The 12,162-nt window shown below is 45.1% G+C and overlaps 1 protein-coding gene across 1 annotated transcript in view; it reads right to left on the reverse strand.

The window, feature by feature from the left end:
- Positions 1–8,741: 8,741 nt before the first annotated feature.
- The window catches only part of CPLX4 (complexin 4), a 32,180-nt gene continuing 28,759 nt past the window's right edge, over positions 8,742–12,162 (reverse strand). Inside the window, exon 3 of the mRNA XM_053408548.1 lies at positions 8,742–11,051. Within this exon, the coding sequence (XP_053264523.1) occupies positions 10,824–11,051 (228 nt within the window). The 3' untranslated portion in view covers positions 8,742–10,823. The remainder of the gene's footprint in view (positions 11,052–12,162) is intronic.

Genomic DNA, 12,162 nt, shown 5'->3' on the forward strand with positions numbered 1-12,162 from the left:
GAAGAAGCCATCACAGATCAGATGGCTACTACATGTTACATTAAACACACATTTTGAAAAGTGTGTGTGGAATGGGTTATTTGCCATCAAAGATGGTTTTTCAAAGGATGAACAAATGAAGAGCCATTATACAATGTACAATTTTATAACAAGGTATAAGTTTTAAAACATCACACATTACACAGTCATACCTCGGGTTACAGACGCTTCAGGTTGCATGTTTTTGGGCTGTGCACTGTGCCAAACCCAGAAGTACTGGAACAGGTTAATTCCGGGTTTCGGTGCTCGCGCATGCGCAGAAGCACTAAATTATGCTTTGCGCATGCACAGAAGTGCCAAATCGCGACCCACACATGCGCAGATGCAGCACTGCGGGTTGCGAACGTGCCTTCCACACAGATCACATTCGCAACCTGAGTGTCCACTGTACTGACTATTTGTTCAACTGGCCATGTCTACACTGACTGCCAGCAGGTATTTCTCACCACCTGCCACCTAAGTGAGACAGGGCCTTTTTAATTGTGGCACCTTAACTCCAGTCAGGAGAAGCCTAGGGCTTTGGGAGTTGGTGTTATCTTGTATGCTCAGGGAGTAGCACAGGTGGAATGCCTGTTAAAATGCCCCAGTCCAAATGACAAGGCATTAGGAACATTGCACCACTGTCACTAACAGAGTTCCTTGGGAAGACACATGCAATTTTAAGTGGCGCAATGACTCCCCTGCTGACTGTTTCGAGTGTTTTCTCTGCTGCCTCCGCGATGCTGCTAACTTGTCTCCTTCCTCTTTCACCCAGTTCCCTTCTGTTTTGCCATCCCATAAACACACACACACACAAAATGGGCTCGATAAAGGGTAACCTTCCCTGGCAGCATTAGGGAGTGCAGGGCAACCGGTAAAAAGAATTAACTCTGGGAAAACAAAAGACTATAAGCCCCTTAGCAGCATGCAGGCAAAAGCTTAGAGGAAACACAGCCAATCGTGGTTTGGCCTGCCTCTCTGGTCTGGGTTGCACGTTGGTCTGCCTAGCTGCCTGCCACCAGCAACAGCCAAAGGAGCTGTCTTGCATCAGAACATCTAGGTCCACCTAATAGTCCATTATTCTGTTTGGCCAGGCAGATGCCAGTGGAGAGCTTATTTTGAAAGCCTTTCCTTGTTCTTTGTCCCAGATATACTACTTCTGGACAGAGATGTTCCATTGGCAAGAATGGCTAACAGTCATTCTGGTAGATTGCGGGCCACACTAATACTGATGGAGAGGCTGTGAACCTGCCTGCCCTGCTTAAATATAAAATGGAGGACGGGGAGCAAAAGAGGATGGAGGAGACACACACATCACCTTCCTTTGCTGTGCTGTACAGTGGTACCTCAGGTTAAGAACTTAATTCGTTCCAGAGGTCCGTTCTTAACCTGAAACTGTTCTTAACCTGAGGCACCACTTTAGCTAATGGGGCCGCCGGAGCACTATTTCTGTTCTCATCCTGAAGCAAAGTTCTTAACCCGAGGTACTATTTCTGGGTTAGCAGAGCCTGTAATATGAAGCGTATGTAACCTGAGGTACCACTGTATGCAGAAAGCAGGGTTGAAAGTGAGTTTAATGAACTCTATGGTTATCATTTTCTGTTTGTGTAATTTTGTACCAAAACCAATAAAATATAAATAACCATTAAAAAAACCCCCCAAACTAGAGCCTGAAGGCACTTTGGGATGAATAATAATAATATTTATATGCTGCCCATCTGACTGGATTGCCTCTGCCACTCTGAAGAGCTTCCAGCAAAATCTAAAACCACAATAAAACATCAAACATTAAAAACTTCCCAATACAGGGCTGTCTTCAGATGTCTTCTAAAAGTCATATCACTGTTTATTTCCTTGACATCTGATGGGAGGGTGTTCCACAGGGCTGGAACCTCTGCCTGGTTCCCTGTAACCTCACTTCTCACAATGAGGGAACTGCCAGAATTATGGAGGTGGAAATGCTCCTTCAGGTATAAAGGGTCAAAGCCATTTAGAGCTTCCAAGGTCAGCACCAACACTTTGAATTGAGTTTGGAAATGTACTGGAAGCCAATGTAGATCTCTTAGGACCAGTGTTCTATGGTCTCAGTGGCATTTCCCAATCACCAGTCCAGATGCCACATTCTGGATTAGTTGTAGTTTCTGAGTCACCCTCAAGGGCAGTCCCATGTAGAGTGCATTGCAGTAGTCCAAGCAGGCGATAACCAGAGCATGTACCACTCTGGTGAGACAGTGTGCAGGCAGGTAGGGGCTCAGCCAATGTACCAGATGGAGCCCTGGGCACAGAACTGACCTGCGCCTCCATAGACAGTTATGAGTCAAAAATGACTCCCAGGCTGCGCACCTGGTCCTTCAGAGGCACAGTTGCTGCATTCAGGATCAGGGATGAAGCTCAAAGAGATGGGGAGGGAGCTGGGAGGGCTAGTATCCAGGGCAAAGTGGGGCAGAGCCCTTTCCATGCTTTTACTACTGCTTTACTTAGGTGTTCACGGCATCTATGCAAGGGATGAGGATTGGAAGAAGACCAGAAGAAACTGACCAGAAGAAAGAGACCTCCTTGGCTCCTCCACCAAACCCCATCTTACCAGCCACCACTGTGAGAGGACAGCCCATGTTAATAAATGCACAGGAGCCCAGAAAGGAGGAAGAGTGTGAGGCTGCCAAGCCAACCTCTGTCTTTCGTGAACGAACCACCACAACTTATTTGTCAAATGCACTTGTCTCCTCTCCCCACCCCCTTCACTTCTCCCATGAGGGTGGGGTTTTTGAGTTTCACACAGTAAAACTACATTAATGCAATCCTTCTTTACTTGTTTTCCAATTAGCCTAATTGAATTCAGATTGCTTAAAAGTGGGCACCCGAGACGTTTATCTTGATGGGATGACGGCTCTGAGCTCCAGCGATCCTATTAGCGGTAAGAAGAATGAAAATCCGGGGTTGTGTTGTTGTTCCTTCGGCAGCGGCAGCCGGCAGCTCCCATGTGATGGAACACCAGTAAGACCACCTTCTTCTTCTTCTTCTTCTTCTTCTTCTTCTTCTTCTTCTTCTTCTTCTTCTTCTTCTTCTTCTGAGCTCTGCTTGCTTCCTTTGATATGGCAGCCATCCCTGGCAGAGATACACCCGTGTGCACATATTACATATCAATGTGTGCAATAAAAGCCATGGCATTTTTTCAGAGGGGCAAGTGGGGGCTAGGCCAGCACAGACTCTTCTGGATGCTATGCACTGCCGCTCTTCAGCTTTTGTGAGTGTGTGAGTGTGTGTGTGTGTGTGTGTTTGTAGAGGAACAAAATATCAACCTAAAATTTTGGACCCTATCTAAGGGAGTGGTTATGGGGGATCCAACACTTCAAAATGTACATCTACATCACTTCTCTCATACACTATGAATACCAAACCTTAATAACAATGCATTGCAACCTTGGCTTTAGTCTTTTGCATTTGCAGGCAGTGTTCTAAGTGTATTGTACTTTGTAAACTTTTTTATTTAAACACCTCCAAAATAAATAAGGGAGAGCCTGAGAGAAACAAAAGTGGGCTTGCCAATTTTACAGCTGGCCATTGTAGCTGTGTAGCTGCTTGAGCTGCAGATGTCAGCAGCCGGTTGTGTTTATTCCACAGCTCCCTTAAAAAGTAGCTTGACATGCATGACTCAAGTAGGGGAAGGTTTCCCCATAGCTCAGGCACAGGCAAACTCGGCCCTCCAGATGTTTTGGGACTACAACTCCCATCATCCCTAGCTAACAGGACCAATGGTCAGAGATGATGGGAATTGTAGTCTCAAAACATCTGGAGGGCAAGTTTGCCTATGCCTGCCATAGCTTCAATTCCATGTCAAGAAACACTTTACTGGGTTTTCTGGAATTCTGGGTAAAGACAGCTGTTAAAGGCACAGAAACAGCTCCTGTTTGATTTCTACTAAGCTGGCGCTTGACTGTTTCGCAGTGACTTTTATGACGTGGCCCCCAATGCATGCTGATGACCAATCCCTTCTTGGGCCGTGGACATGTCACTCACTGAGTTCCTTGTCTGAGCAGAGATAGGAATGTGAGGTCCTTGTCTCCATTAGCACATTCTTCGTAATGGGGGGGAGGGGAGTTGCACAGGTTGAATTTCAGCCGGTCACATAGTATTCGGAGGAAGAGTGCCTTCCATAAAAACAATGATGTCCTGTTTAGCACATCTTCATCAGTAAGGAGTGGGGCTATATAGCTAAAATATGACTTGGTGAGTTTCATTATGATGGAGCAACATGGTTTAGACTGACCCTGTGGATATATTGATGATGAGACACTGAACAACAGTTCTCTCTCTCTCCCTCTCCCTCTCTCTCTCTCTCTCTCTCTCTCTCTCTCTCTCTCTCTCTCGCCTCTCCTCTCCTCTCCTCTCCTCTCGCAATGGTCCCTATAATTATATTTCAAACCTGTTAACTCCTATCAGCCTTAAATTTGATGGAATCTCATTAACCACTTGTTTGGTAATTCTGATTGTACTTTCTCCTTTGACCCCTTAAACCAGGAAAATGCTGATCCTATATGTGCTGACGAATTTAATTAGCTCCTCTAAACCACCAGATGCTTTCAATAAGATTTTCGAGATGTTCCTGTCACATTTTAATTCAAAGGTCAAGAGCTTTAGGTTTGTTTAGTGCCGTGTTTTTAGGTAAGGTACTTTGCTCAGTAAAGTATCGTAATGCAAAAGGTTGGAGATCCATCGCCAATGGCCAGCTTGCAGTCGAAGTCTGTGTGTGTGTGTTTAAAGGAATATAGAGCGATCGTCTCAGACCAGAGCTAAGAATAATTCTGTGTCTGTTTATAAAGGGTTTATAGCAGGGTGAAAAAGAAGACAGGGTTCTGCCCTTTAGTAGTTGTATAGAGAAGGGAGTATTAGCAATGGTAGCTTGCCGGTGAGTTACACAAATGATGCTTGTCGAATTATTCACTTCCTTAAAGGTGTAGGAACCATGTGCGCTTTTGAATCTAGTTTGCAGAGTTTAGAACAGCTTTGAAGTGTTTAGAACAACGCCCAACCCAAGTATCCTTCAGATTCTTGTTTGTTTTATTTTGCAAGGTACTTGTTGGTATTTTGTAGGACATCAGCAAACCAGTGCAATAAGAGTACAAGGAAGAAATGATGATAAAAAAAGAGAAACCGTGCAGAGTGGATTATCTCATTACATGCCGATACAATTGGTGGGAGGACCTGCTAGCAATCTCACAAGGTGGCACTCCTGCAGGTGCCCCCACAACCCTGCCACCACAGCAGCTGCACAACCCTGGTAAGCAAGACTTGGGCAGCAGGAGGCAAAATGGGCTGGGCCGCCCCTGGTTATTTGGGGTAAGGATGTGGAACCTGTGGTCGAGAGCCAATGGCGATGGAACATGGAACCTTATAATATTAGAAATTGCCCATCCCTGATGTCATAGAAATAATAGAATTGTGCAGTTGGAAGGGGTCACGTGGCTCATTTAGCTCAACCCCTGTAGTGCAGGAATCTTTCACCTATGCGGGATTCGAACCCTCGACCCTGAGATTAAGAGTCTCCTACTCTACGGTGGTGTGCCTGTTTTGCATGTAGAAGGTATCCAGTTCAATTTTCCTGGGACTAAGGTGGAGGAAGGTTGCAGGCAGTGGCAGCCCCTCTACTGGTTGCAGGCAGGTGGGGTCTACCTGAGGGCAGATTGAGGTTGGCATTGCCGTTGGTCCTAATAGACCAACTTTCACTGGGCATAATGCACTCTCTTATGTTCAAGATGACCTAAGACGACAGGGCAGCCTTTGCCAACCTGGTGTCCCTAGGAGCCGACTCCTAGGGCCCGTGAGAGTTTTGGCCCCTGCAATAAAATATTTGAGGGGGCTGGGTCCCTGCAAAGTTGATGGGCATTGCCATTCCAATGGTGTGCTTGCACTGTGTCATGTGATCAATTATGCACGGCAGGGCTCACCTGGGCTCACCTGTAATATTTCATTCAAGTTGTCACTTCTGCTGTTGCCCTCCAAGTCTTCTAGGAGACAACTCTCGTCAGATCCACCCAGCATTGGCATGCTGGCCCCTAGAAGATTGCCTTGCAAAGAATCTGGCCCTCTGGAAAAAGCTTCTCCACCTGCGCTGTTATGGTATTGTTGAAAAAGAAGGTTTTTCCCTATGTGCTCTCTCTGTTTCCCTCTCTCTGCAAAAGGTCCATACCCACAACTTCATTTTCATGGGAAAATATTGCCCGGTGCTGCCATGAGGTGAATGATAAGATTTGTAAGGGATTAGTAAGGATTAGTCGATAATCAGAAACTCTTCCAGGCACCTTGTAGATTAGCAGGTCCTGCTTCTTTAATAAAAGAGTTTCAGGGATAATTATAGCATGATGCTACCTATTATAATAAATCTACTTGGCTGTGTGCACAACGGGGGAAAACCCCTGCCGAATGCGGACAGGAATCAAGTGGCGTCGGGTTCTCATGTGTCTTTCAGACATGTACCCAATGGCATAGTTGAGCAGGGATGAAGTGCCACCACTCTGTTCACAGAAGGGACGACGTCATCATCTCCAGGGGGTGCTATTTGCCAGTACTCTTGCATGCCAAACAAATAAGCTTTTATCAAAGAGAAACTCACCAGATAAGCTCAGCAAAGAAAGAGTTAAACTGCTAAGAGTTAAACTGCATGGAAGATGGAGCAAGCTTGTCTTCTCCTGCTCTGGAGGCTAGGACCCAAACCGATGACTTCAAGTTACAAGAAAGGACATTATGACTAAACATCAGCAAAAACTTTCTGACAGTAAGAGCTGTCCGACAGTGGAATGGACTCCTTTTCCAGGTTGTGGATTCCCTTCCTTGGATGTTTTTCAGCATCTGTCCTGGGTGCTTTAGATGAGATTTCTGCATTTCAGGGGACCAGATGACCCCCAAGGTGCCTTCAAACTCTACAGTTCTATAATTCACCACTCAAGTACAAAGATTCTGAGTTGGCCACCATGGCAAATAGGATTCTGTACAGTGGTACCTCAGGTTACATACGCTTCAGGTTACATACGCTTCAGGGTACACACTCCACTAAGCCAGAAATAGTGCTTCAGGTTAAGAACTTTGCTTCAGGATGAGAACAGAAATTGTGCGGCACGGCGGCAGCAGGAGGCCCCATTAGCTAAAGTGGTGCTTCAGGTTAAGAACAGTTTCAGGTTAAGTACGGACCTCCGGAATGAATTAAGTACTTAACCTGAGGTACCACTGTACTGGATGTCTCCTGAGTCTGATCTAGGAGGGTTTTTATGTTCTGAAGCAGGTCACTTGTCCTTCCTTCCACCAGACTAGAAAGGCTTGAAGGTCTTCTGAAAGAGGCTTATGTCTGAACCGTGCTGGATTTGTGAAATAAACTTACCCCCTCCTTCCCACACTTGTCCCTGCAGCCTACACCTGATTTGGAGGACCAGCCATTTTCAACATTTGCAAGTTGTTTTCTTTAAAAGCTGAGTAGCAGCATGTGGAAGGACTTGTCACGATTTTGCTTGTCACTGGACTTGTCACTGGACTTGTCACGATTTTGCAGGAGGGATTCAGTTGCATACAGCTGAAGTTAGTGGGACTTGAGCTTCTGAATAGACATGTACTGTTAGCCCAAACTTTCCCTAGTGACTTGAGAATACAGAGTAAATTGTTATGTCTTTGTGGGTGCTAGGCCCCTCTAATCCCCGGGTCCAACAGGTGTTAAAACCTAATCAAGCCTTCTGATCCCTGGATCCTGCAAGTGTTAAAATATAAGCCAGGCTAGTTTCATGATGAGGTAATCGCCTGGGTGTTGGGCCATAAAGAAAACAAAGGAAAGGGGGCTCTGTGTCAGATGGCAAATGGGTGAGGCTTCTTACACAACTTGAAGACAGTGAGAAGGACAATAGCCAGAGTTTAGAGCTGAAAGTGGGCATGATGTGACCTAGAAGAAAAGCGCCAAGCAGGGAGAGAGAGTGCCAGGCTTCAGGGAATTTGATCCTCCTCACAGCTGGTAGCCAGAAATGGGAATTGGGAAAACAAGATGTTCTTACCATGGTATTTTATTCAATATTCACAGAGACGGATGATGCCACCTCTTAGATAATGGCGTTGCTCCAATTAAAGTCCCACCCCCTCCGTCTCTCCTATTATACACCATCCCTGTGTCAGCTGATCTGTGCTTTCTGCCTTTGAGCTTTCTGTTCTACTACTCTCAATGCACGCCTGGCCCTGGGTGGTGGTGGTCAGGAATTCTTTCTAAAGACACTGAGTCTGTCAGCTGTCTCTGCCCTGCTTCTCCCTGCTGCCCTCCCAATATTTCCCAGCTTCTCCCCTCTGCAGCCTCTGCAAACAATTGTTCTCCTCTTTTTGGGAAGGTTCGGGAAGGGTATGTGTGTGCAATGTCAGATCTCTGTTCAACTCCAAGGCTGCAGCTAAGGGAGAAACAAGATCCATTTGGGGTGTTGATGTTGTGGACCCCTCCATTGCAAACTCAGGTTGTAGATATGTGCAAATAAACCATATATCATAAAGACACCACAGTCTCCGCTGTGCCTCATTTCCAAAAGGAAACACAAATCCTGGGTAAGCGCCTGGAACCCCTGGGATCTCACACCAGTCGGAGACTGAGGTGGCATGCAATACTATAATTGCATTAGGGAAACAGTGTACATTTAATCAATAATAACAAAATGTCCCAAAGCAGTTGGTAGGAAGAAAAAGTTTAATAACTACATTTCCCCTCCCATACCCAGTATAAGGAACATCAGAAATATTATTCTGGCATAAGAGATACAGTATGGAAAATCTGCACATGGGTCGAATGTAGAAGTATATTTTCCCTGTACTTAGAAACAAGTAATCTCTGTGCCTGGAGTTGCAATATGAAAAAGAGCCACAGAGCTTTTTGCCCATACAGAGGCTGCTTTCAGCTGGGAGTTACCCTGCCCCCACACTCTTAATACTGGTGCAGCCAGCAAAACTAAGTCAAAAATCTGAGGAAAGGTATTAGAAGGAAGAGGTGGCTGGGAATGGGGGAGAGATTCGGCTCAGTTCACATTTAAATGCGACATTCCTAATTTGCATTTTCCAAAACGATATGCACAACCAAAGCAAGGCATTCTTTGGAATTTGAACTTCCCTGAATTTTCCAGTGCAAGTAATGTGAACAAAAATACGTATTAGTCTGGCCATGCCATTTATTGAGAGGCAGTGTGAATCCAGTGGTTAGATCAGCCTTCCCCCAGCCTAGTGCCATCTTGTTGCTTTGGACTGCAATGGCCATGCTTGCTGGGGCTGATGGGAGTTGTAGTTCAAAACAAACTAGATTGTGGAAGGCTAGGTTAGAGTGCTGGATTATGGAGGCGGAGCCAAGTTCAAATCTCCACTCAGCTGCAAATTTCCCTGTATGGTCTTGGGCCAATCACTATTCAGAAAGCGCTCCTGGAAATTTGGATGCGGCTTTAATATTTCATTTTGTATGCTAACACCTGACATAATTCTATTAAGCCTTCTGGGTACGTGTAAACATTCATGCAAGAAGTGGAAACCTCAATATCTGGGGGAACTCCAAAGTTGGAGAGCTCATTCAGCAATACAGCAGCTCCGTTAGGGCTTAAACTTTTTTTATTATTAAGAGTAATAGATGAGAAAACCTTCTCTGCATTGGGCTGCTCTTAAAAGCACAGGGGGGGGGGAAGAAAAAGATAGCAGCCCCATAATAAACCTTAGCGAAGTTATAGTCATTTGGCTGAAAGTTGTAGGTGTCAGAAAAACCTTTAGTAGTTCTGTGATTTGATGCATTCTGAGTGGTTAAATAATATGTCCTGTATTAAAGTGGCAGTGATAAAAGAGGTAATGTTCTGAAAAACAACAACACTGGAGACTTTTTTCTTTTCTTTTTTAAAGAAAGGTTCTCTGCTTTCAAGCAAATATAAAATCTACATTATAAATAGGGTGAGAGGAGGTTTGGAAGTTGTAAGTAGGTTTTATCTTAAACATATTCTGCTTTTACTCTACTATAAGGTTGCCATATGTCCGGTTTTCCCCAGACATGTCTGGGATTCCAAGGGCAAAATCACCATCCAGGGAGACTTTTTTTAAAAATCGGCAAAATGTCTGGGTTTTTGCAAATAGAACCAGGAAGTGTGTGCGCGAGTATCACACTTTACTTTTCCCGATCTCTATGGACGCCTGCTCTCTGTACAAAGACTTGCTTTGCAAGCAGAGCCAAGGAGTGTGCATGTGAGGATCACTCTTTTCCTTTTCCTGTCTCTATGGTGTACCCACATGGTGCATGCTGGGATGGGGCAGATGGAATGGCAACCCTACTCTATGACATCACTGCCCCCACTGGAATATAATAGGAATATCTTCCGCTCAGCAAAGTCCTTGTGTAGAATAGAAACACCCCAACTCTAATATTTTTTTTATCTAGGAAAGTCTGTTCTAATAACCCAAGGTGTGAACTACTGCACTTCTCTTCAATCCTGCAAAGCAAAATAATTGAGAATACTCCCATTCGCAAGTGACTCTTGCCACGTAATTCAGAACCTGACACCATGATGGGCGTTGGCAAGGACCTATGTGAGCAAGTGTATTTGCAATTGCTGCTTTAGGTTTGGATATTTACCTGCAACGTTGGGGTCCTTCTGCCTCCACCATCATACGTCAGCACACACCCTTATTATTTACCAGATTTTTTTCTTTTTTGGGGGGACACATACACACATCTTTCCTCGTGGAGGGGTAGAGAATGAGTAGCAGCCACAGCCACAGCCTTCCATTTCTATGGGGTATTTGTATACAGATCTTGCAAATGTCTCTATTTACATTACAGAACACTTCTCCCCAGCTGCCTGTTTAATATCAGTGAAGGTGGCCTGGGCCTTTTCTTTGATTTGATCCATGTCCATGTTCTGGATGTTCTGAAGTTGCCCGAGTATAGAATCCTTGTCTTCTTCCTCTACTTGATCTTCTGCCACCATTTTCTGGAGGTCTTCCGGCAAGCCCACGTCGTCCCCAGCCATCTGGATCTGATTCTCATCTAATTCGCTCTGAGCAAGGAAGGAAAGGGAACAGGAAAGGAATATAAGTAGAAGAAGTGATGAGAACTTAAATTTAAATTATCCCATCAAGTCAAATCTAAATCGTGTGCCAATAAAAACTTCCTGTAATGCTTGTAAGTTCAGACGGGGGGGGGGGAGCAATTGCTATAACTTTTTTATCTCCTCTTTTCTCATTGTGTCTGGTTCTGTGTTCAACTCCCTTGCAGATGACCACAGTGCCTGGAGACAGATAGTCGGGCTGCATATCTGCAGCAGTGACAGAGGAGGAATGACTACTGAGAGCAGAAACACCATGCTAACAGCAAACCTGGACTCCTTCAACTGCCCCAGCTGCAATAAAACATGTCTCTCTTGTACGGTCTCCACAGGCATGGCAGGCTCTGTAGCTCTCCAACAGTTTGACCAATGGCACACCCTTCCATTGTCTCTCAAGACGGACAGGTGCCAACAAGGAAGAAGGACAAGGATTTTTGGATTCTTATATTTCACAAAAAACGTTGTAATATTTCTGTGTCCAGTTAGCAATGCAGCCATTGCTGCAGTTCCAAAAACAAATATTCAGCCCCGTTCAGAGTGTGCAGGACTTCTCCTGCCATGTCATGCAATGCTTTTTTCTGCACAACAAATTTGCTAATTCTGCTGTCGGGGCAGGGTAGGGTTTGGGGGCAGAAGTCCAGTGCCCCTGTCATTATAATCATAGGAGCCAACTTCTAGGGGCCGAGATCCCTTCAGCCCCCCCTCCCGTAAAATATTTGATGGGGATTACCATTCAAACGACATGTTTGCCCCATATATTGTGATCATAATATAAGATGGGGCTCCCCCCCCCATATTTTATTCAAGTTGGCATCCCTGATCATAATGATTGGGAGCACCTTCTGGTGTAGCCATGTTAGCTTACCACATTTTCAAGTAATAAAAATAACAGACATCACCATCTAAGGAGGGGGATCTAGAATCTAAAAAAATTCAGCTGCAGCCCTGGGCAAGGCATCTTCGGTCAATTGCCTCTTTCCTTGCTGAAGCTATGGCAAATACTCTTCAACACACACACAAAAATGGCACAAACAAAATGAAAAAGAGCAATAAGAAAAAACGG

This window comes from Podarcis raffonei, chromosome 11, assembly GCF_027172205.1.
Source record: "Podarcis raffonei isolate rPodRaf1 chromosome 11, rPodRaf1.pri, whole genome shotgun sequence".
Taxonomy (NCBI): Eukaryota; Metazoa; Chordata; class Lepidosauria; order Squamata; family Lacertidae; genus Podarcis; species Podarcis raffonei.